General features: G+C 39.6%; 1 protein-coding gene across 1 annotated transcript in view; it reads left to right on the top strand.

Moving 5' to 3' along the window:
• The window catches only part of STIM2 (stromal interaction molecule 2), a 146,715-nt gene extending 129,104 nt beyond the window's left edge, over positions 1-17,611 (top strand). Inside the window, exons 8-12 of the mRNA XM_072945459.1 lie at positions 1,837-2,004; positions 2,702-2,802; positions 3,043-3,281; positions 11,191-11,464; positions 15,943-17,611. Coding sequence (XP_072801560.1) covers positions 1,837-2,004; positions 2,702-2,802; positions 3,043-3,281; positions 11,191-11,464; positions 15,943-16,420 — 1,260 coding nt within the window. The 3' untranslated portion in view covers positions 16,421-17,611. The remainder of the gene's footprint in view (positions 1-1,836; positions 2,005-2,701; positions 2,803-3,042; positions 3,282-11,190; positions 11,465-15,942) is intronic.
• The last annotated feature ends 8,425 nt before the right edge of the window (positions 17,612-26,036 follow it).

Here is a 26,036-nt window from a genome sequence, read left to right as displayed (position 1 = left end):
AACATTGATCAGCCTCAGTTTATACTAGAAGCATGTCAGTTCTGTGTTAAGTGTGTTTATTGAGCTCTTTTAGGGAAAATAAAATCGTGAACATAACATTAAGGAAAATGTTTATGATTAAAGAGAAGAACATGAGTGAATTTGTTCTGATTCTCTGTATACTTCCTTAGCAATGAGAACTGTATGGGAATTTTAGCTTTACAATTGTGTGAGAAAAGGGCCTGCTGACCTGCGCTCTGCAGTGTTGTGTAGAACTCCGTGTCACAGGACCCGAGCTCCTGTGCTCTCTTCTTGAGGGATCAGCAGGGATATCACAGCTTAGCCAGTTGTCTCACTAAGCACGGTGCTGTCCCAAGCACGTTGCACAGAGAATCAAGTCAGACAAGTATTGTTAGGGTTTGTCTTCAGTCAGTAAATGCTGTTTTACCCTTACTGTTAATATCTATATCTTGAATTGTCTACTGCCTGTCTGGTTGTGATTCTTTTTAAGTTTTAGAGTTTTAAAAAATATTTTTCTACCTTTTTTCCCCCTGTGGTATCTGACAGTTGTTCTATTTATAAAAATTTGTGTGTAATACTCTAGTTTATTCTGGCACACAGTAAGATTTATTTAAATAAATTAGGCTTGGTCAGATCAAACATTCTTCTGCACATTAGTTTAGGAATTCAGTGTTAGTTACCTTACTTAACTTTGGGGCAGATTAATTTGCAGTTATGGTGCTCCAGAAGCAGGATGCTCCGTGGTCCATCCATCACTGTGTCTGCAGGTCTTGAGTGTGTGTACCTAATTCCATAAAACCCATCACATATCTGTACACATTCTTAGCTTGAGCTTGTGCTGGTTTTCAGGCGACTCATTCCTGGAATAGGTTTTCTCTTCCTTCTGTGTTATCTTCTTAGTGAGACTTTCCTTAAGAATTTTTTCCTTAGCACTTAATACCACTTCACACACTAAACATTTTAGTTTTCTGTTTATTGTCTGGCTCCCCTAAAGGGTAGCTGGAAGAAAAACTTCTACATCTTGACGCTGAAGCTTTTCATAGTTTCCCATGAAAGAATCAAGAAGACTCTCACCCAGAATCTAGTTTCTTGAAATTTACACTTGGTCTGCAAATGCTAATTTATTTACTTCCTGGTATGTTAGAAGCAGGAAAAAATTAAATAGAGGTGACAAAACAGACTGTAATAAGGAGATATGCTCATAACAGTGTGAAATAATTGGCCATAAAGATGCCATGAAAAACTTTTAAAAATGATATAATTACTTTTGAAAGTGAGTGTCTAGTTAGATGATTACAGTGAGGCCCTCTGGGAACGTTAGAAGAGGTGGCAGAACAGGTCTGCACCCTGTTGGGGATACTTCTGCATGTCCTACTCCATGAACAAAATACACGTTATGAGAAAATGTAATCAGTTTTGTACATGTCTTAGATTTGTTTTTCTCTTAGTGAGTCTGGCTATTATAAAATATAAAAATGCAATATTGCAACCTAAGATATATGTGTAAGCTGCCTCTACCCTCTGGCTTTACAACTTTGCTTAGCAAGTTTAAGATGTATTTAAAACTTCACCTTCAGTTTTAATGTTAGAAATATACTGTTTTAGACTGTGATTTTAAAAAATATTTGCAAAGAACATAATTCAAATTGCTTTTTCTTTCAATATGGTACCAAAAAAAAATCTTAGTTTCTTAAAGAAATCTTAATGTAAATGCCTTTAAAAAGAATTTTTTCCCTCTCTAACCCTGCCCCCATCTCCCTTTCTCTCTCTCTCTCCTCCTCCCTCCCTCTCCTTCTCTCTCACTCTTCTCTCTTTTACTTCCTCCCTCCTTCCCAGGTTCGAATGGCTCTGAAAAAGGCTGAGAAAGAATTTGAACTCAGAAGCAGCTGGTCTGTTCCAGATGCACTTCAGAAATGGCTTCAGCTGACGCATGAAGTAGAAGTACAGTACTACAACATTAAAAGACAGAATGCTGAAATGCAGCTAGCTATTGCTAAGGATGAGGTACTCGATTGTGTTTCAGAACTTAAAGAAATTCCTTAGAGGGATTAACTAACCAGTTGGGATACAAAGATCTGAATAAAATTTTTAGTATCACAGATTCTTTTCATGAATTGGAACTCATTGCATAAATTGACCCTGTAATCCTAGGCTGCAAGGTAAAATTACTTTATTTAGAGAAGTATATACCTTTCAGAATGAACTTCATATCCTGTGAAAATCAGCCCTATTATCATCATCATAAATGTTTTATATGGAGCTTTTCTCCTCTAGGGTGCTGCTTCATATCCAATTCAGGTTAGTAGTTACTAGAAATTAATGTCTGACTCTTAATAATTGTGTGAAATTAGATTGAGTCTTGATCTGATTTCTAGAAGAACAGCAACAGAAAACTCAGTTCACTCACTAACACCTCCGTTGCAGTAGGTTATAGTTCATGTTATTCTTCTGGTTTTGATAGAAGATTCAGGCCTTTTTTGATTCATGAAAATAAGAGAGAAAGCCTCCAGAACAAAGTTTGTCTTAGGAAAGCATGCTTTCTCCCTCATCTGTTTTCTTCTTTGGAAGGTAGGGCTTTATCTTGGCTCATAATTATCTCCATTGGTTTATGATTACTAATATATTCAAAACAAAAGAAACCTCACTAGCATGTGTGTATTTTTCCCAACCCAGTCTCACTTCTCTCACCTTGGGTTTTTAGGCAGAGAAGATCAAGAAGAAGAGGAGCACGGTCTTCGGGACCCTGCACGTGGCGCACAGCTCCTCCCTGGATGAGGTGGACCACAAGATCCTGGAGGCCAAGTAAGGCGCTGCCGCAGCCGTCTGTCTGTTCTCACTGTGTTGACGTGTGTAACTTGTAGACAACTTAGGTTTTAGTTTGTCATTTAACCATGAACTTTTACTCATTTTATACTAATTCTAAGAGGGGGTAATTTCTTGAAACTGGTTACTTACCCTGGCCTGTTCATGTAGTTGCCTTTTTTCAGTGATGTATTCAAGGCTCTTGGAGGCAGCAAGTAATTCCTGTACTGGCTTTTCCAGGAAAGCTCTCTCTGAGTTGACAACTTGTTTACGAGAACGACTTTTTCGCTGGCAACAGATTGAGAAGATCTGTGGCTTTCAGATAGCCCATAACTCGGGACTCCCCAGCCTCACCTCGTCCCTGTATTCTGATCACAGCTGGGTGGTGATGCCCAGAGTCTCCATTCCACCCTATCCAATTGCTGGAGGAGTCGATGATTTAGACGAAGATACTCCCCCAATAGTGTCACAGTTTCCTGGTAAGTGGTGAGTTCAAAAAAGAGAGCTGGCACAGTTTTAGAGTAACTTTCTACCGTGCCTTTTATGAATCATTTACTTTGAAATCTATGATGAAAATTGTGTTCATTCTTGTCTTTTTTTTCTCTTTGTTGTTTATTGTGTTTACTGTTTGAGAATACTATGTGAGGTATGCGTGATACACACAGATATACACACACACATATATATATAATAACGTATCATGCATGCTGAATTGTATGAATGAAGTGCTGAACTTTGAGGGAGAACATCCTTTCATATGGCAGCTTAATCTATGGTAGAAAGTAAAAATTAGAGAAGACCTTGGAGACCTGAGTTCCAGTCCTCGTTCTGCCACTGAACAATGTGACTTTGAGCCAGTTGGTTTATTTTAACTTGAGTTGCCATTCCCAATAGGCACGTTTCATAGTGTTTTGTTTGCTTTCCCAGTTCTACGCTTTTATTAAGTGTATTACCCTGCTGTATTTGACGCATGAAGCACTAAATCGGTTTACCTTTAAAGAAAATTAAATTGTGTTTGTGTTTAGAAAACGTACTTTTTTTTTTTGTTGCTAGAAAGTGGAGCTTCTCCCAAAGGTGGTTTTAACATGTACAGTTTTTATCATAATTCTTTTATAAACAGTCTTCTTTGAAAATGTTTACAATATAAAGAATACATTTTGATAGGAAGGTGAAATTTAAGTATTTTAGATATTATTAATTATAGAATTTATTTATAAATATTTAGACTTCTTGCAACATTACAGAGTTTAAATTTAAAATGGTATATGTCTTGTAGTAGAAATCACTTGAAAACTCTTTATTCCTATTATTACCTGCCTGATTCATTTCTCAATCTTTATAACCTTTTTGAAACAGTGTAAATAGAACAAGAGTCCAAAGAATGGAGAGCAAAATTTAATCACTGATCTGTTGAAAACTTCACAGAAATTCCATCTTTGAGACAAATCATGATATATGAGCATTCTCCAATTTGAATTTTTCTGTCCCATTGTTACAGCTTTCCTAAAGTTATGATTTAGGAAGGGTTCTAACTTCAAAACAATGGTATTAAATAAAGCCCTAAGTTTGCAAATAATTGGTGAGTGACTATGCGCTTGTGTTCATTTCTGTGATTTTAATTATATAGTTTAATGCAGACATAATGCAAGCTGACTGGGGAGACACTAAACTCATACAAGAGGAGGGTCGGAAGGACAGATTGTAAATGCAGTGAATACTGGCAGCGCATGACCTCAGTCCTTTCACTTGCCCTGTGCTGCAAGGTAGTGATGGTTGCAAAGTTTAATCTAGATCTGGGCCAGCTCCGCTGTTTGAATATTAGCAACCTACGTTTAATTGAATTATGTGTCCTTAAGCTTGCCATATGCAGCACTGATTCATCAGTATATGATTTTGTTTGAAAATGATAGCTTTTTAGAGTTGCAGTTCCTCCTTAGAATCCGCACTTGTTCAGTATCAGAAGTGTGCCTAGACGTATCCCCTGAAGCTAAGTAGTTCTCTTTACTTTGCTTTTCGTGTCTGTAAGTACTTTCTGGTGGGACAGGCTCTCCATATGTGCATTAAAATCAAACACTTAGCACTAGATGTGAGTAATTTAAGTTTTTAGTGACTGTGATATACAGAGAAATGTGAACTTTTAAATATAAAAATGTACAAGAGTTGATTTTAAGTTCAGTATGATGTTTTAGAAATGCTGGAGTTTATTATCCCTGAAAAAATAACTTTTGCCAAAGAGTATACTTCGAGAGCTCTATCTCCACCCAGTGGCACAAAAGTAATACTCCACTCTAGTTATAAAAGCATAAATAAAGACTTGGCAGTAGGACTAGAGTCTAGAGTAGGATGAAGGCTCTTCATTATATATCCTTTTGAGTGGTTTAAATCTGCACCATGGGTATGTGTAATTGGTCTAAGTATGAAGTAATGACAAGGAAACCTGCCTGTGGTGCATTAGTAGCAAAGTGAGAGATTGTAAAACCATACTCAGAATAATACTGTCTATATTTAATTATGTATAAATTAAAAAAAATATTATCAAGTGTTAGCTCTGTGTGGATAGGAGAACAGATGATAATTGTTTTCCTATTACCTTTATAGTATCTACTAAATATTCATAGTGGGAATGTAGTTGTAATTTATTTAAAGTTTCTTATTATAAAGCACTTTAGATGTGCTTAAAAGTTCTGAAAATGAATTGCCCATCTACTACAAAGGTAAACAGATTTCAATATTTTTGCTCTATTCATCTTTCTTTTCCTCTGAAAAGGAAAACACATCACCTCCCCTTCCCACTATTCTAAGTGGGAATCTAAGCCTGTTGTGCTTTTATTACATGCAGATACATCTATATGTAAGTAATAGATACAACTGTTGTTTGTAGAAAAATATACATAAATGTCATCAAACTGTAGGTATCATTTTTCAACTCTTTTTGCTCCAAGGTATGTTTTAGAAAATTTCCATGTTTATATATATATATAAATTAATTAAATTCACTTCAACTGTTTAACATAAGTTAACCACAGTGTATCTGTTTTATTTATTATAATAATAACCAGAGTTTATCCATTTTTCTACTCAAATAAGTTCTTTCTACTTTTTGCCCTTGCAACCAATACTGCAAATGAGCATCCTTATCTCTTACCTCCTTGTTCCTAACTTTGAGAGTTTCTCTGGGTGGACACCTAGAAATGGATCACCAAGTCCTTGGGAAGGCACCTCTTACTAGTTGTTGCCAAGTTGCTTTCGGAATGGTTCTGTCAGTTTACACACTTAATTGTTTTTAAGTGCCTGTCTGCCTGTATCCTTACCAATACTTGGAATGATCTGATTTATCTGTTTTGTAACTTGAATGGGAGTTATATGATATCTTATTGCTATTAGAATTTTTATTTCTTTGATGATTACTGAATTTTTAGATGCCGTATAGCTTTTTTTTTTTTTTTTTAGTTACATGTGTTACCTTTCTTTAAAAAGTTACACTTCAGTTGCTTGTTGCTGATATGTAGGGAAAAGCTGTTGATTTTAGTACACTGATTTTGTTTACAGAAACACTGAATTCTTCTATGCAAGTGTCTTGGATTTTTTTGTGTGGACAATAATAATGAATTGTTTTTTCCTTTCCAATTGTTAACCCAATCTAAGACCTCTAGTAAAATGTTGAATTAAAGTGCTAAGGTGATTGAAGGCAAATGGTGAATGCTATTTCTGACTTTAAATAGAATGCGTCCAGTATTTCATCATAAAGTGTTTTGTTTTTTTCTTTTGCTCTGTTTTTGATGGATCACTTTTAAGTTAAGGAAATTAATCTCTATTTCTATTTTGCTAAGAATGGTTTTTCTTTTAAATCAACTTTACCAAATTCTTTTTCTTTTTTATAATTGAGGTATAGTTGGTTTTCAGTGTTGTGTTAATTTCTGGTATACAACAGAGTGATTCAGTTATATCCAAATTATTCTGTATAATTTGAGATATTTGCTTGTTTCTTTTTTTATTGGGTTGAATTTTAATCTGTTTAAATGCATTCCTTTAAATGTCAGTGAAGCTATTTTTGTCACAATGTTCTATTTTTACAATAATTAGATTTGGTTTGCTATATTATTTTATTTAGGGTTTTTACATTTTTAATCATACATTAAATTATTCAGTAATTTTCCTTCCTGACACTCTTTGATTTTGACATCAAGATTACATTAGCATCATAAAATAAAGCAAGGAATACTCCTTTTTCTTCCATTTCAATTTTTTCCCTACTCTTACAGAGGCAATGTAGTACTTAAGAATTTGGTCTCTGAAACAAGATTCCTTGGGTTTGAATCCTTACTCCTCCATTTTATCCTATCCTATCCTTACTCCTACATATATATGTAATGTTGTCTAGTATTTTGTTTTGTTTTCAGTCTCTCACAAAACATTTTTTATTTGTGTAACTTTTTGAGAGGTACTCTCTCTGAGTCTCAGCTTCCTTGTTTGTAAAATGTAACCTATCTTGTGAAGCTTTCATGTAATTTAAATCAACTACTACTCCTAAAACACTTAGAACAGACCCTGGCCCATAATAATCCTCAGTATGTTTTGAAGTTTATTCTGTATTCTGAAATATAAGATACAGATTATTCCATGAATATTTTGAAGAGATTGCCTATAAATTGAGCTCTGTGTGTTGGCATGAGGGCAAGAGACAGATTTTTAAATTACTGATTCAATTTCTTATAATGGTTCTAAGTCTAGATTATTAAGTTATGTATTTCTAAAATATTGTCTGTTTTATCTGAGTTATAAAATTTGTTGGCTTAAAGTTGTCCATAGTTTTTTATATGGCTAAAAAAAAACTCACATCTTTACATCTTCTTTTAATTTCTCCTCCCTTTATTAATCTGACAAATTTGTCTATTTTATTTCACTCTTTGATTCTAGAGAGCTAATAACTTGGTTGGTTTTGTTGATATTCTCTATTTCTGATCTTATCTTTTATTTTTTTTTGAATTTACTTCATTTGTTTTTAATATTTAGACACCTAGCTTATGAATTTTCAGCCCTCCCTTTTCCCTTAATGTATGATTTTATGGCTATGAGTTTCCCTCTACGAACCACTTTAACTGAATCTGCAAGTTTTGATATGTGTAATATGATTATCATCTAGTTTTAAAATGTTTCCAACTTTTAATATGTTTCTTGCAAAAGCCATTTTTTAATTGTTTTATTCAGTCACTGTTCGGAAATACTTAATGTGTTTCTCTTCATCATTGCTTTTTTTTTTGTTTTGTTTTGTTTTGTTTTTGTTCATCATTGCATTTTGCTTTTTACTCTTTCCTTTTTTCCCCCTTCTTCTTTGAAAATACATTCTTTAGTAAAAGTTCTTTCATTGAGCAGCTGGGAGTGGTGAATTCTCTCAGTCATTGCCTGAAAATGTCTTTATTTTCACTCTCACTTGAGAATAATAGTTTAACTGGATATCAGATTCTAGATTAGCAGTGATTTCTCCCAGAGTATTTTGAAAATATTTGTCATTATTTTCAGGCTTCTTATTGTTACCATTGAGAAGTTTCAGTCAGTGTTCCATGTAATCTGTTCAGGTAATTGTTTTTAGGTAATTTCTTACTTTTTTCTGATTGCTTAGAAGATGTTTTCATTTTCTTTTGTTATATGATTTCACTATAATCTAATTAGGTGTGGAAATTTTTCCGTGATATTTGGCATGCTTTTGAATCTGAAGATGTATATCTTTTTTTCAATTAAGGAAATGGAAAAATTAGCCATTTTTCTCTTTGAATATTATTTTTTTCTCTCTATTTGCTCCTACTGGGATATTAGTTGTATAGAAATATTAAGACTAGTATTAGCCTATTACTTATATATTGGATCTTATTTTATCCTACACATCTCGACCTTTCTTTTTATCGAATTTTGCTGCAGTCAGAGAAATTTCTTCAGATCTGCCTTCTAGTGTACTTGTTCTTTCTTCAGCTCTAATTTTGTTCACCCTATTCTTTGAATTTTTAATTTTAGTGACTGTTTTCATTAGTTCTCCTTGAGTCTTCATTAACTCTACCTGTTTTTTTAATGCCTTGATCTTTGCTCATATTTTTCAATTTTTATTTTATAGTTGAATGGTTTTAAACATCGTTAATTTTTACTTTTTTTGGATAATTGTATTATTTGATGTTCTTGATAGATTAAGGTAGCTGTTCCTTCAGTTTGCTTACTAGATTGCCTTCTCCTGTTTCATAGTTTTTTAGTAAGCTATCTTAAAGGGTCTTGCTTTTTTTTCTCCCCCATGGAAAGCATTAGTGAGAAGGAGTAGTCCTCAACGTCGTTTCTTTTGCTTCTGGCAGTAGTTTCGAGGGCTTCCCCTACTCAGTACCGTTTCTTTGGTTAACCTTTTGGATTTAGATTTCACAGACCCTTTTGGGTAGTATAAACTTGAGCTAGTATGAGTTAGCTTGTATTGGGTTTGAGTATTGAATACCCAGAGTATTGAGTTTTTCACAAGAACCTTTTAAAACTCCTGTATCCAGAGAGCAAGGAAGTTCCCTTGCTCATTGGTCAGAGTTTTTCCCTAATACACCCTCCCACTGAGGAATGTAGCCCATCTGGGCCCAGGCTTTTATCCAGAACTCTCACTCACAATTCCTCTCCTTACCTCATATGGGCTCAGGACATCATTTATATCCCCAAATTAAAACCGAAATCTTTAAATTACTGAGACCAAGAACCTCCCACAGCAGTTCCAGCATCACTCACAGGCCTGTTAGCTCTGACTTTTAGTCCCTCTGCTTTGGCATCTGAGAATTTTGTCTTCTTTCTTGCAAACTCAGCTATGCATTTAAAACTATTGTTTGATTTTATTCAGCATATTGAAGTGTTTAAAGGTATTTAAAGTGTGTGATTGGGGGCTGGGAATGGTGGTCAGATTTCTTTGACTGCTGTATTACTAAAACTATTAGTCCATATACTAATTATTATTTTTGGTTGTTGGTGGCAGGGGGTACTCCCTTATTGAAAACCAGATTTTATCTTGTTGTAAGAAAATACAGTTTGCAAAATAGTGTCATAGTAAATGGCTATGCTTTCATGTGTAATTATTGATATTAGAATGAAAAATTATCTTAGAAGTTAACTTCTATATAGTGAATTTCAGTGTTTCATTTAACTACTTACAAGTTGCAGGTGGGGATGGCTGTCGGCCTTCAGTGAAAGGGAGCAGAATGTGTGAAATAATGAGGTAGAAGTGTGGTCAGATCTTAATTGATGTCTTAAACTTATTATTTTAAAAATGGAGCAATTCTGAATAATGGCAAGACCAGGCAGGGCATGAGAGTGGGTGGAGGTTCATGTCTGGTGAGAAGAGATGAAAACCACGGTTGGTTATGGTGTTGGGTACATCTCAGAGAGGAGATTGTTCCGGTTGACGATAGGCTGGATGGACTGGTAAGAGAGAGAGTGACCAGGAAGCGACTGATGAAGTGGAGGTGAAAGATACACGTGGCCTAAAAATGTGAGCTTCAGAGGAACATGTTTTTATAAAAGGATGTGGGAGTAAGGGTGTACAGACAGTGCTGGGGAGTGGGAAGACCATCAACCTGATGATCTGATGCTGTAGTATGTGAGGTGAGGTGCATAAGAATGAACAGCTTCAGCTTGAAAAGGTTATTCTTAGGAGAGCTATGTTTCAATTAAGGCAAAGAAATGAAATACCCATCCAGTGAAGATCTGAGCACGTGGAGGAAGTTTGTTTACTACCTGCGTGGGTCTAGACTGAGACTGGTAGCAGGAACAAGGTAGTCTAGGACTTCTGGTTAGTTCCACAGAGGTCAGTGTTCTCTTGAGGTCCGCTCAGTTTTTGTCGGAACTCTACCTGACTCGGAAAACTGTATATACCATATTTAAATAGTCCTTGATTTAAGATTTCTCAAAGTTCAAACAAGTTGGGCTATCTCAAGAAATAACCATTGAAAAATCCAACCTGTGTTTTTCTTCTTTTAATATTAAAATTCATTAAAAGATTTGCAACAGAGTACAGATGCCTTATAAATATGCTATGTTGATTTTTAAATTTAAGGATTTATTCTCTTATGTAAATGTTTAAGTGTTGATGTTTTTTGTATGAAAAAAAACCTCATGTATTTGTACTTCTGTTTATTTTTTAGACCTGTTTTCATTTGTGTTACATTCTTTTCTTTCTCTCTCTTTTATTTCTTCACTTCCCTGAGAAGTGGTACAGGTGGATGGAGGGTGGTAATACTTGGGCACTTACTTACTTGAATAAAGGTAGATTAAATGCTGACATAGTAGTAACGTCAGTTCCCTTCGGCGTGTGTTTGTAGTGTGAGTGAAAGGAGCACTAGATTTTACGAGTGTGTTTATTTTTCTATGCTTGGTTTTCAGGGACCATGGCTAAGCCCGCCGGATCGCTGGCCAGAAGCAGCAGCCTGTGCCGCTCCCGCCGCAGCGTGGTGCCGGCCTCGCCGCAGCCCCAGCGCGCCCAGCCCCCTCCGCACGCCGCGCCCCTGGCGCACGCCCGGCACCCCCACCACCCCCCGCACACGCAGCACTCGCTGCCTTCCCCTGATCCAGATATCCTCTCAGTGTCCAGTTGCCCTGCTCTTTATCGAAATGAAGAGGAGGATGAGGCCATTTACTTCTCGGCTGAAAAGCAATGGTATTAGCCGTGAATTAACTACAGTACACGTTGGGCTGGGCAGTGGGAGGAGGGTGGGGAGGAGGGCTCTGTTGTGTTCGCTGTCCGTTGCTGCATGACGTTACCACAGACTTAGTGGCTTCTAACACCCATTTATTAGCTCTCGGTTCTGTACACCAAAGTCCAAGTTTGGTGTGGCTCAGTTTTCCGCTCACAAGGCTAAAATCAGTTTGCTGGCTGGGTTTTGTAGCTTGGGGGGCCTCGTCAATGCTCACTTGGTTGTGACCGAATTCAGTTTCATGTGGTTATAGCATTGACGTCCTGTTTTCCGTGCTTGCTCTCAGCTCAGGGCCTGCTCTCCGTTTTGAGACGAGGCCCACTGTTCCTTGCTCCATGTGGTCTCCATCTGCAAAGGCAGCAGCAGAGAATTTCCCTTCTGGCAAAGCCCTCCTTTGCTTTGCATCTCTTGATTTCCTTTATCTCTCCAAATTCAAGAGGCTTAAGCTGGATAGTAATCTCCCTATATTAAGATCGACTGGTTTGGGGCCTGATTACACCTACAAAATCCCTTCATAGCAGCACCTAGATTAGTGTTTGATTGAATAACTGAGAGAAGATGTGTGTATACCAGGGCTGGGAATCTGGGGACCATCTTAGAATTCTGCCCACCAGAGGCATAGGATATTTTCAGATATCACTGTTCAGAGGCCATTGTACACAACTGACTCAAGTCTCAGAACATAAACTTGTCTTATGAACAGTTTTCTATGTGAAATATAAAGGCATGAGCTTAAATATGCTTGAGCACAAAGAAATATTAAATATAACTGACAGGTTTTAAAATATTTGTTGCCACTTAGTGATTTGTTCTGTTCTGTGCTAGTACTTGCTGCAAACAGGCAGTATCAGATACTAAAAGTTTAAGAAAACGTCAGGAATTTGAAGGAAGAAATTATATTCATAACAGGTTTTTTTTTTTTGTATAAAGTGGATATAGCCACAGTGTATTGTCCAACCCGAGGACGCCAGTGCTCAGTGAGACCTGTTACTATTGGCGATCTCTCTCTCTAAACCATCTTCTTCTTTGGAATAGATGGTATTAAGTGACAGAAAAACTGGTATTAGTTTCTCATTTTGCCACTTAGTAGCCGTGTGGCCCTGAAATCTGTTCTCATAAGAGAAATAAAACCAAAGGGAATGGATTAGACACTCTGCATGAGCCTTGGTGACTGTCATGTGATTCTTCTGTCAACATCAGCCTCAAGTAATCATTTTTCACGCATAATTGTTTCATCTACTAGTGAAGGTGTATTTTATGATTAGCCAGCGATCATTATAACATATCCTAAGGAGGTAGCCCAAGGTTTGTGTCCTCATTGCCGCTGAAGAATCTGATGCAGCTTTGCTTGGTTAGCACTTTACAGTTAGCTTTTTTGTCTAGTCTTTGGAGTACAGCTATAGTTACCAGGAAGATGGCTTTACCGACAGAACTAATTGTGTGTGAGGAATGGGAATTAGGAGGGAAACTCTGGAGCTTTGCTGTCCAGGAGAGTTCTTTGCGTTGATGGAAATGTTTGGTCCTCATTTCAAAGAGCACTGTCAAAAATTCAGTTAGCTTATAAATATGAGAAGAGTTGATTCAAAAAACTTTTCTTCCTCTCCGTTTTAGTCTTTTAAGTGTTGAACCACCAGAATCCTTACAAAATAATAATAAGAGCATTTACTCTTTACTGATATTTTATTGCTGCACACGTATGCTCCTTTAAACCTTACCTTGAGTTAGGTCTTGCTATACCTGCATTAAATTTACAGGAATTCAACTACACATCACTATGGGAAAAATAGAAAAATAGGAAAATAACATAAATAGTGCATACAATTAAGTTGAACATTCCAAAAAATACATGCTCTAGAAAAAATGGGCGATCTTAAGGTGCACTGGACCATTATATACTCTAAATTTGACTTGTTAGGCAAAAGAAGCAGCATTTCAGTTTATTATGTTTTGGAGTTAGGGTGTTAGAGCTAGAAGTAATATTAGAGATTAATTAAATTCTCTTACTTAGACAGGAAAATTGGGGTCTGGTAAAATTAAGTGATTTGCCCACGGTTGTACAGCTGATTAACTGCAGGACCAGGACAGGAATCTAGGTCTCCCAGTGTAGATCAGTATTCTTTCCACACATTATTTAGACTTTTAGAAACTTGTTTTTGAAATACTTTAAACCTAGGTTAGAATTTCACATACAAAGCAGCCAAACAACACAGCAGAATAGAAAGTAAATTCATAAAATTTTAACTAAATCAGCTTCTGGCTCTGGAAGCTAAGCAGCCTCACAGTGATATATGCTGTGTGATTAATGGACATCTTCTCCAAAAAGAAGCGTAGCAGAAAGGTCCCCACCAGTGATTGATTTCTGAGTCATTTCTTCTATCTAAACTGCCTCTTAACCTCTGTTAGCACTGTCCACCATCAAACTGTAAAAGCACTTAAAAATTACGCAGTAGATGTGACTGTAGTAAATGAAAGCATCACTTAAGACCTTATTTGCCCAGGGGATATTGTACCTTCTGAGAGCTTGGAGTGTATCAAAGACAGTCTTCACACACGTGTGTGAGTAAAGTGCGTAGAAAAGGCTGATTACATTCAGCCATCTAATATGTATATCTGAAATGTATTAAAATAAATACATGTCAGAAGCAATAAACATGCATATCATAACATGAATGTTAGTAATCATAGGTCATCCAAGGTGAGTAGTATTCGGTTCAGTCATTGTATAAATGTGGCCATAGTCCTTGCTGTGTGCTGGGTACTTGCTGATAACTTGAGCTGCCAAGATGGAAGAGGCAAGTCCTGGCCTCCTTCCAGCTGGTGGATCATGATCATGTGTGTTCCTGCCCTTCTGTCTTCAGCTCTCTTCCTTCTCCCATCTTAATTTCTTTTGCCAGTTACTTTTTACCTTGAGTCCACTTTTCACTTCTTAGTCATTCCTTTCATAGAGTGGACACTATTCATCTCAGGCACGATACATACAAAAATGAATAAAACATGATCCCTGTTGTTCAAGATCGACCAGCCTCCCTTCCTCCTCCCTCCCTCCCGTAATTATTAAATATGCACTCTGAGCTTGTCACTATTCCAGAGAATACAGAAATTAATAAGACTCCTTGTCCTCATAAGTTTCCTTTCTTCTGGGGAAATTGACCATAAAGAAGTTAATATAAAATATGTTAGGTAGTGGTAAGTTCTGAGATGCTAACTACGAGGAAAGAGAATGCTGCTTTTGGTAGGGCTGTTCAGGGCGGTGTCTCTGGAGAGGGAGCGTTTGAGCAGTGACCTGAGTGACATGGAGAGGTAAGCCGTGTGGAAATGGAGGGGAGACGATATGAGGCAGAGGGAATAGCAAGTGCAGCAGCCCTGAGGGGGTCACAAGATTGGCATGTGGCGGGGACAAGGAGGGGCTGTGGTGGGAAGAGGCAGAGAATAGCCAGACGTGCCGCGGGAGGGATAACCGTGGACCTGACCGTGGAGAGCATTGTGGACTTTGGCAAGGACTTCGGATCTGAGCCTGCGTATGGGAGGAAGCACCGCAGAGTGCTGAGTGAGGGAGTGTTGTGCCCTTATTGAGTTTGTAGAAACCACTTTAACAGCCAGCCGTGTAGAGGAGTAACCAAGGGGGAAGAACTAGAATGGAAGCTATTGTAACAGTTGAGGTAACTGCCTGGTGGGGCAGGAAGAAGGGTGAGTTTGAGGTATTTTGAAGGAATAGCTTGATCGCATTTACTCTGTGTTGGCTTTGGGGTTGTAAGCTTTAGTTTTCCAGTCCTCTTTATTTTTTCTTTCCACTGTAGAGAAGGGAGGAGGGGTATCACAAAGAAATAAACTTGTGAGAATTTATTGAATGTTTCCCCCCCCAAAAATAGCTCTATATCATTGCCTTTCACCTGCCATCCACTCCCCACACTCAGCATCCTTCTCCTCTCTTTAAAACTTGGGAGAACTTATATTTTAGCTCAGTTATATTCTTTTCTTCCTTCATTAGGAAGCTATATTTAATAAATTTAATGACTGACAAAGGGAGTGCCAGTGATTAAAATTCATCTTTTCAAATACATGATGTCAACTGTGATTTAGAAAGAAAAATTTTCAGTATTGAAACAACATGAAAGTAGGTGCAATGATTTTAAAAATCCATAAAGTGCAAACATTTTCATTTCTCTGACAATTAAAAGAGGTATAACTTAAAAGTTATAATGTTTTTTAGATTCAAAGATGTCATTATCATGATTTATGTTAAAAATTAAACGTTGAGTTTTGATAAGTTGTATTAAAGTAGTAATTTTGTTAAAATGCGTATAGAATTTTAACATCTCTCTCTTTTATATTTCGACAAACAGTGGGAAGTTGTTTTGGTTAGAATAAATGAAGAATGTCTGCTGGTACCCTTAAGAACATTACTGATTTAAAATTTTATCTTTACCTCTGTCTCATCCAGGGAAGTGCCAGACACAGCTTCAGAATGTGACTCCTTAAATTCTTCCATTGGAAGGAAGCAGTCCCCTCCTTCAAGCCTTGAGATATACCAAACGTTGTCTCCTCGGAAAATATCAAGAGATGAGCTCTCTCTAGAGGATTCATCCAGAGGCGACTCGCCCGTAACTGTAGATGTCTCTCGGGGTTCTCCTGATTGTGTAGGTCTGACAGAGACCAAGAGTATGATCTTCAGCCCTGCAAGCAAAGTGTACAATGGCATCTTGGAGAAATCCTGTAGCATGAGCCAGCTTTCGAGTGGCATCCCGGTGCCTAAACCTCGCCACACGTCGTGTTCCTCAGCTGGCAACGACAGCAAGCCAGTTCAGGAAGCCCCAGGTGTCGCCAGGATAAGCAGCATCCCCCATGACCTCTGTCATAATGGAGAGAAAAGCAAAAAGCCATCAAAAATCAAAAGCCTTTTTAAGAAGAAATCTAAGTGAACTGGTTGGCTTGATGGAATTCCATTCAAGTGGCATCTTTAAACTTTTATCTCCCACCCTTCACTCCTTCTGTTTTGTTTTAAGTTGAGGAATGTAATTCCATTGGGGCTTTCCAGACTGGATGCCATAGTGGAATGTCCTTAAGGGCAACTGTCTACTGTCTGCTTATTTAAATGACTATATAATCAATTTGTCAAGCCAGTTATTACTGAAAAATCATTAAGAGATGAGACAGTTTACAGTCATTTTTGCCTATTTATTTCTGCTTTGTTGTTAGTGATGTATATACAACATTTTGTTGAAAGCCACTATGGACTTACAAGCTTTAATGGACTAGTAAGCCAGCATGGGCTTGCAAAAATTTCTTGTTTACCAGAGCATCTTCTTATCTTTCCACAGAGCTATTTACATCCTGGACTACAATAACTTAAAAGGAGTAAAACTAATTGCACTACTGTTTTCCAGACTGGAAAAAAATCTCTGCGAGTGAAACTGTATAGAGTTTATAAAATGACTATGGATAGGGGACTGTTTTCACTTTTAGATCAAAATGGGTTTTTAAGTAGAACCTAGGGTTTCTAACTGACTTGATTTCTGGAAATGAAAACCCACGCTTTTATTATGGGAAGCTTCTCTAAATGCATTTAACATTATAAAGTTTCGAGTCCTGCTGTAAAGATCATGTTGTTTTGTTTTCCCCAGGGCTTTCACTGTGATTTTCTGCATTGCAGGCTGTATGATAAAATACAAATAATTTAAAGAGAGAAGGCTCTTGATTCCTTACCCAGGTGGACGAGTTAAAACCTGATTGAAGGACTTAAAACATTCACAAGCTGATACTGAGGTGGGGAGAGGTGGGGATTCAGGCACTTGTTTACAGACTTAGTAACTGCAAAGGATTTATGGTTTGTGAAAAACTTGTACTGTGGAAAAGAGAATAAATCGAAGACAATATTGTGTGGGACTGTGCTGATTTTTGTTGATAACACTCCACTAAAAACACTATGTTTTCTGGAGAGTCATGTAAGCTGTCTGGTTGCTTAATTGCAATATAGGAAATAGTGATGTGTTGGAAGTAAGTTGTCAACAAATCTCTTTCTATTTTATATTGTTTGTCATATTTTTATGTAGTTTGAAATGTTTAAATGTTCTAATATCAGAATTAACAAATATAAATTTATGGTGCATTTAGATTGTGTTGTTTTAATTTGTAAAGTTTGGGGTTTGTTAAGATAGCTTATTATGACGGCAACTTTTACTGTGAACATTGTCACACAGAGCAACAAGGTACATTAACATCTGGGGAGTTTCTGCTTAAACTGCTTCTTTTGAAAATTCAGTTGAAATGATGTGGTTAATGCAATGTGGATGAACATCTGAGTGAACAACCGATACATACTAGCTAGAATGTTTTTTTTAGCTTTATGCCTAAAATAATGCCCAGCCCAGTCTGTTTAGATGAAATTTGCTCCAAAGAAATACTTTATTAAGAAGATGTACCGTTTCCCAAAGTCTCCTAAATTCTGTGTACTTAAGTACTGCCCTTAAAACTGTTAAGGCCTTGAATGATATTTATATGCATAGGTATTCATGTATTTAATAGTGTTGTAAGGGAAAAAATTGACATGAACATAGTGTTTTGGACTAATTACAAGCTACGTTAACCTGAAAGGTCAAGAGTTGAGTAGCAGACATTTAGGAAGGGGAAAATTATGCATTAAGAATTGAAAAATGTTGTGGAAAGTTTCTTCAGAGTGAAAGGAAAACCTTATCTTCTTTCTCTTTCTTACAATCAGGCAGGTGTTCTTCCCTTTGAAAACTGCAAAAGAGATGAGAACTGCTTAGTTTGATGAACAGAAAAGGTAAAAGCCATGGGGCATGGAGTGGTGCTGGGAGAAGGAATTGCTCTAGGAGTACCCAGCAAGGCCCCCACTTGTTCAGAGTTAGAAGGAATCCTGGATCAGAACCATCTGGACTCTGGAACTTGTGGTGGGTGATGGGAGAGGCTGGCCTAAGTAGAATGTGGGCTGTCTTATGTCAGGGAATGCATTGTTTGTGCTAAATTTCACATACTCGTTTATAAACAGATTCAACCAAGGGATATTTGCTACATTATGTAGCTTGTAATATTTACTTTGCATTGATACAATGCTCTGTTTTTGTAAATTTAACAGAAAAATAATTGGGGTTTGAAAAGCCACAGTAATTTCTGTGTCTCATCGTTTATACATGAAGAGTTGGATGTTAATATAAATTTTAAAAGTTACCCATTTGTTACCTTATTTTAACCTTATAAAGCTATGCTATTTTCCTGATTTTAGAAGTAATTGTAAAAAATAATTTATGATAGAAAAATACAAAGAAGAAAAACAACAGCAAGCAGATCAAATTCTACCGCCCAGAATAATCGCTTTTAATATTTTGGTATGTTTTCTGCTAGATCATTTTCTATCTGTTGATATATATTTTACATAATTGAAGTCATACCATATGGTTTTATATGTATGTCTCTTCACTTAATATAGTATGCACATTTCTCCAGCATTATTAAAAACTCTTCATGAACAACATTTTAATGATTGTATGATATGCCATTGAATTCATTTACCATAATCTTTTAAATTACTATTTTATTATTAAGCATTAGGCTGTTTCCAAATTTCTGATAGGTGGAATAATATCATTTAACATTTATTAAGCACCCTGTATGCCAGGCACTGTTCTAAACTCTACTAGATATTTTCATTTAATCTCTACACCAACCTCGTAAGGTAGGTATGGTTTTTTGGTTTTTTGGGTTTTTTCTTTTTAAAATCACCATTTTACCGATGAGGAAACTGAGCCCAGAAAATCAGTAATTTGCTGAGGGTCACATAGCTAGTAAGTGGTAGAACCATGTTGTTAACTTTGAAGTCTGCATAAATTCTAATCAACATTCTGATTCCTTAGAATACATATATTTAGCAAAGCATAAAGGCTTTTAGTTTATGTGTATGCACATGTGTAAACATGCACACACACGCAGTCTCACATACACCTTGAGGGTGACTCATGTGAAAGTTCTTTCTCCATGTAGCCATGTTTGTCGTCCCCCCCCCCCCATTTGAGTGTATGACTGACTTTTTAACTCATACCATCAATGTCTGAGTTACCATTTGGTTGAAACTTTGCTAATTTAATAGATTTTTTTTAAAATAGGGAAATAATGTCTGGTATGGATGGAGAGTTTTTTCATATTACATATTTTTCATTTCATTGAATTGTCTGTTCATGTCTTTTGCCCATTAAGTTCTTGTAGTCGTCATGTTTTTCTAAATCTTTTACATAGTCTTTCAAATGTACCTATTCTTGTATTCTTCATTTACCAACTAAAACCATGTTTTTTTTAAAATCATACACGTATTTTTCATGTTTGTTTTTAAAAAGTAAGGTGAAGAAAACCTACATTTAAGTTCGAGTCTTACTGATCTGGTTTTAGGTCTTGCATGACAGAGTAGATTTTTTCCCCAAAAAAATTACAGGTAAGAGACAGTGAGAATCTGCTTAGTCCATTCTGCAGCTATTTAATAGTTTACCATGTACCAAGCATCATGCTAAACTCTGGAGGTACAGAGGGAACGTGCCAGGTACCTGCCCTAAGGAACTTGGTATCTAACAGAGGAGACAGATCAAACACACATCGTTATAAGGGCAGTAATAGAAATGTAAAGCAGATGCTGGGGAGAAGGGAGCTAATGGGGAGACAGATTATGTAGCTCAGAAGTATTAAGTGAAGGATAATTTAATGGTGCTAGTTTTCTGAGGACGTGAAGAGATTTGCTGTGGCTGAAGCAGAGCCGAGGGCAACAGAGTTTTAGGACTTCTGCTAACAACTAGTAGTCCGGTTCCAGCAAGTGCGCTTGCAGTTACTGAGTTCCAGCAAAGCACTTGGTAACAGCTGTGAGGATGCTTGTTTGGGGCTAAGTTGTTTACCATGGAAAAGCAGCATTTGCACAATCCCGCATAAACCCTGTTAGTGCTGATAAAAAATTGTCTACCCCCCAAGCTCACCCCCAGCCCTAAAACGGGGGAGTCTGTTGAAAGACATGCCTTCAGATTTACCCAGGTGGGCCTGATCCGATCTTGGATCAATTGGTATCGAGTCGGCTTCAGGCCAAGTTCCAGGATTTTGCCTCAGGCCAGTGACTGGGCTTTCCGGGCGTTATCTATGCATCTCTGAAGTGGCCCCCAAAGGGTCCTCTCCATAGCGATGTTTGCAGTAGGCCCAGCCAGGGAGGTCTCAGCCCAGATCCTGACTTATCAGCGAGCAGGGTTTGAGACAATGCCCAGGATCCTGTCTCGAGCTGGAGTTTTGACTGTCCCAGTCTCCATTATCCTTACGTTTCAGCCTTTACTGGCTATGTTGCAATGCTTCATCAGCTCCCAGAGTGAGGGAGCAGGCGGTGAGCTCATGGAGAGGCGTGCAGCCCGCCTCCCCTGGGTGAGAGCAGAGCGCGCGGGGACCCCAGTGCTCACCGTTCCGAGCCCTGGGCCTTCAGGCAGCCGCAGAGTTGCTGCTTCCCCTTCCCCTGTCCTGCCAAGGTGGCCTGGCAGGTTCTGTTTCTCTATAAAGCGAGACTCAAAGAAATTTTAACCTGGGTCAGAATTGTTCTTCATCTCTTGCTTCAGACAGCCACTTGTGGTTTCACGTGGCTGTGTTACATAGCAGCCATCCCAGTGTCTCAGGTCTGGCAAGAGTATCTCGCGTCTATTCCTACTGCCTCTTTAATTGCAGCATCTTAGTTCTAAAATGTCCACATGGGCTAATGTCCTACATGTGAGAGTGTTAACTTCTGAAATACTCTCACTGATCTCTGGTCCCCGGGTTGTGATGGCATCAGATCACTGAAGGGCACCAGCACTGAGGAACTGGAAAAGGTTTCTACAATAAGAATGTGGCTTTTTTGTTTTATTTTTGAAATTCCAGCCATCCAAGTTTGATTCTTTCCCTTAAAAATCTATGAACCCTCAAGAAGTGCATCTGTAGCCAAAGCGTACAATGACAAGAAATTAAAAAAAAAAAAGTAAAAAAAAATTTTTTAGTTAAAAGAAAGGGAGGTTGGATGGGGTGGGGATGGATAAAATGAAGCCTGAGTGCAACAGTGAACCAGAGGTTGCCTTTGACCTTTAACATAAAGGTAAGAAAAATGAACCTGGATATAGGATCAGGCACAGGACCTTGAGAAAGGAGAGGTGGTTGGGAGGGGAAAAGTGCATTTATTGTCAAATCACCAAATATTGCCCATTTAATCCCTGAACATCTCAGCTAATGCTTCCACTGCCCTGGGGCCTTGCCGTCTTCATCTCTCATTTTATTAACTTTAAAGAGCTAGCTGGACCCGGCCCCACCATCCTTCCTCCACTTGTTGGTGAGCTTGCTAAGCCATAGGATGGATTTTCTCCAATTAAAATCTTTCTGTGCCTTTCCATTGCCTGTAGGATAAAATATAAACTTAGCACAAATTAGCAAAAGACCCTGGTGTTCTAAGCCCTGCTTACTCCTCCAGCCTCATGCCTCACGTTACGGACATTAGCTCGCCAGTTACACACAGCTCTGTGCAGCTTCCTCAGCAGGCCAGGCTGCTGCATTTGCCAGAGCGTCCTCTCCTTTCTTGGGCCACAAACTCTGAACCTTTAGCTCAGCTCAGGCATCTCTAGGAGGCAGTCAGTACACCCGCCGAAGCAGAGAGACCACTCCTGTGAGTGTACAGAACTTTGTATTTATTACAGCACTCATCACATCGCATGACGACGACCTGTTTACTCGTGTGCCCAATAAACCAAACTGCTTGAGAGCAGGCACTCTGCCTTATCTCGCTTTGAAGTCCCAGGAACTGGAACTTCAGGCACTTAATACATCACATGCCTGAAAAATGGATAAATGAGTAACACGTTATTGCTGCCTCAAGTTTCAGACTGTTAAGGGCATTCACAAGTTTAATGATTTCTTAGAAGACAAGTACCCCATACAAATGAGCGCTGTATGGCCTTTTTTTTTTTTGGTAATGCAGATTCAAGAAGGAAGAGATCAAGATGGCATGGAGTAACTAGTCTGTTTTCTTTGTGAATGTTTGGAGCTGCTTCTGAATCATGAGTGCTGTCTGAATAGGCCTCATAGGAACGGTGTCAGAGCGTTGGGTTCTTTCTTCTCAGGCTCCGTTGGCCCACCCGCGGCGCTCTACCCCCTCTCCCGACCTCAGCGTTTAGCCACTACTCCGCATACCTGGGAATTCATGTGATTCCTTGTATTATTAGCTCTTACTCTTTTCATAATTATACAGTGAGAGCCTACGACGTGCTGAGTGCTGGGCACAGGACAATAACTAAGAGAAACGTAGTCCTTACTCCTTTGTCGAACAAATCCATAAATAATTACAGAAATGACCGTCCTTGTTGTCAGTGCTGTGGACAAACAGTCACAGGGCCGTGTGAGTATGACTTAAAGGGCAGGAAGGGCCTTGCTGAGGGAGGGACATTTGTGCTCACCCTGCAGAATCAGCAGGAAACAGACAAGAGTGTCCCTGAGTGGCCCAGGCGGTGGGAACAGGGCGTGGAGACAGACTCCCGGAGGAGAGGGATGGTGTGTGCTCAGGGAACTGACAGCCGATTCGAGTGAGGGAGCCGAGGAAGGGCCAGACTGTGCAGCACACTGAAGACTAGACTCCATCCTGAGATCAGTGGGAAATCCTCGAAAGGTTTAAGCATGGGAAAAGGAATCTTTTAATATTTATTTCACCTGTCTGTTGCATCCAGGGGTAAACGCATTGGTTTGTACATCCTTACCTCCCCCCTTAGTGCCTGTTGCTAAGTCAGGTACTCAGTCAGTAGATAGCAATTTGGCTTCCAAGTGGAGGGAGACAAGTGTAAGGGTGAGGATGCGCAGGGTATTTCTGGAGACTAGTGAGGACCCTGGAGAGAGCATGCGGAGCCGTGGGACGTGAGGTCAGCAGGGGCTGCCGCCACAGAATAACAGACTGCGGGCTTCAACAACACACTTTCTTACAGTTCTGAGGCTGGAAGTTCGAGATCAAGGTGCCAGAAGGGTCAGGTTCTGGTGCCAGCCCTCTCCGTGGCTTGCAGACAGCTGCCTTCTTGCTGTGTCCTTCTCTGGCAGAGAGATGGAGAGGGCAGGGAGAACGCACAGGTCCTATCGGATCAGGGCCGGCTCTGTGATTTCATTTAACCTGATTTCCCTCCTCGTAGGCTCTATCTCCAAATAGTCACATGGAGTTTAGACCTTCCACATATGAACCTGGGGGGACGCGGTCAGTCCAGAACAGCGTTTACACTGTGAAGCCATCACAATTGATGCTTAGGGGGCCGATCTTGGGAGCGTCTTTTTAATTCCAGGCTAGGGACTCAATCTACATTTTAAAAATATCTCCCAAGGGGGATCCTGGCTGTATCAAGGAACACTTACTACATCTCTGCGTTTTACTCCTAGCCTGTAAACCAAGGGCCTTCCCCACGTTTGGGAAATAGTTCATTTTCTCCACTTTCTCTGAATCTTTTGTTGTTGTTGTAGAATTCTGATTACAGAAATGTAAAAGAACCCATGATTTTCTAGGCCTGCACAGGAAAAGCAGCCGGCCTGTCAGTCTCTCCTGTGCTGGGCCTTACTTGTCCTGCCACGGCCGACCACGTTGGCTGGGTGGGAGCAGGCACGCCCACGTCCCCGCAAGCGGATTGCGAGGAGGGGAGGAAAGCGGGGAGCGCAGTGCTGACCTTGGGGGTTTTAACTGGACGGCATTCAGCTGCAAGTCATAGAAAACACAACTGAGCAATGGCTCCCAATATTAGGGCTTTAGTTTTCCCCGTAGTATTAGCGGATAAGAGGGACTCTTAAATCAGGAAGCCCACCACAGTGTGGGTCCTTGCCACCGGCTGTGAAAGAATCCATGCAGCACAGGCAGAGGGACGAAGTGAACGGCCAGGTTATTACTCAGAAGGGGAAATGGGAGGAAGGTGCTCGAGCAAGAAGGGAAGAGAGGCTCTCGAGCAGGGAAGGAAGTGCTGGAGCCAGGCCGTCAGCCAAGGCGCCAGTACAGATAGCCCTGCCCGACAGGCTGTGGGGCTTCTGTTAGAAGACTTGGCCATCTTTCTCTTCATTCCCACGGTGGTGATAGTTATTTTCTGCTACAGGCGCCTTCCTCCCTCAGAGCTCAGCCCTGGAACAAAAAGCAGTTAGCAGAAACTGTTACCGAAGGCAGGTTCGTGAGCCCGCTGCACCAAGAGGCGAAACAAGCTGAAACATCAGAGTCTGGAGCAGAGAAAGTTTCACTGCAGGGCCGAGCAAGGAGGATGGGGTGGCTCATGCCCCTAAAACCCCAAACTCCTTGAAGGGTTTCAGCAAAGCCTATTTAGAGGCCAGGTAAGGGTGGGGGGAGGGTCGCAGGGTATGTGATCAACTTGTGCACAGTCCTCTGATTGGCTGATGTAGAGGTGACAGGGCGATCCACACTATGAACCCCTAGGTTCCAGAAGGGTTGGGGCCATGAGCTGTCTCGATCATCAAGTAGTTCATTTCTTCCCTTGGGTGGTGGTTTTAAGCGTGTGAAAAACTCAGGAAATATACATGAGATGCTGTTATCTGGGTACCTCAGAGAGGAGCTACAGCGGAGGACACGGAGAAGGGGTCTGACCCTTGAAGGCCCCACAGGGTCCTGCTCGGTTGCAGAACTTCGGAGGGAACAAAGAGATACCAGGCAATGCCCTTGGATTTTAAGGAGCCAGCTGTGGGATAAGAGAAACGTCCTGCCTTTTCATCAGCTGGGCACTTCCTTTCCATTGTTAAACAGCCAGGGTCAGGAAGCCCGCCTAACTGCCTCTCTCAATAGCACTGGGTGTCCAAGGGAGGCACAGTGGCTCTGTGATGCCGTCAGAGCCTGGGCTCCTCCGCTTTCCATGCTTCATCCATCCTGAGCTGCCCCCAGCATCGCAGGCACCTGCCAGGCAGGAGGAAGTGTGAGAGCAAAGCGGCCTCGTCATGGTGCTTTTCCAGAAGCCTCGCCCAGGAACCTTCTTCGGCACAGCAGCCAGAACTGCGCCCCACAGCCCTTAGCAGCTAGAGAAGATAGAGTGGGGAATAGAGTGGCCGAGCCGAGTGTGCACTTGCTTATCCTTGGTGTGCTGCTGCCCTCAGACACAACTCCACCGATAACAAAGCGCGGGGAGTGGATTTTACATAAAGAATTAGAAACGCTGGCCACAGGTCATTGAGAACTTGCCTGACTTTGAGATACATTTAAAAATACCTGAGTTTCTACCCTGTGCCGGGAACCATTTTAGATGCTGAGAATACAACATTAAAAAAACAAACAACAACAAAATGAAAAACAGCCCCCACTCTCGTGGGGCTTACATTCTAGCGGAGGATACAATAAACAAATGAAATATGGGTGTTAGATGAAGGCAGTGCCCACATGGGGAGGGCTGAGGTGGTGGGTGGCAGTTTCCAGTCGGGTGCTCAGGGAAGATCAATGTCATGAAAATGTCACTGAGTAATGACAGGAATGGAGTGAGGGACAGAGCCAAGTGAACACCTCGAAAGAAGCAATGACAGAGCAACAGGAACGAC

This window comes from Vicugna pacos, chromosome 2, assembly GCF_048564905.1.
Source record: "Vicugna pacos chromosome 2, VicPac4, whole genome shotgun sequence".
Taxonomy (NCBI): domain Eukaryota; kingdom Metazoa; phylum Chordata; class Mammalia; order Artiodactyla; family Camelidae; genus Vicugna; species Vicugna pacos.
The sequence above is the reverse complement of the archived record's forward strand: the minus strand, read 5'-3'. Positions and strand labels throughout refer to the sequence as shown.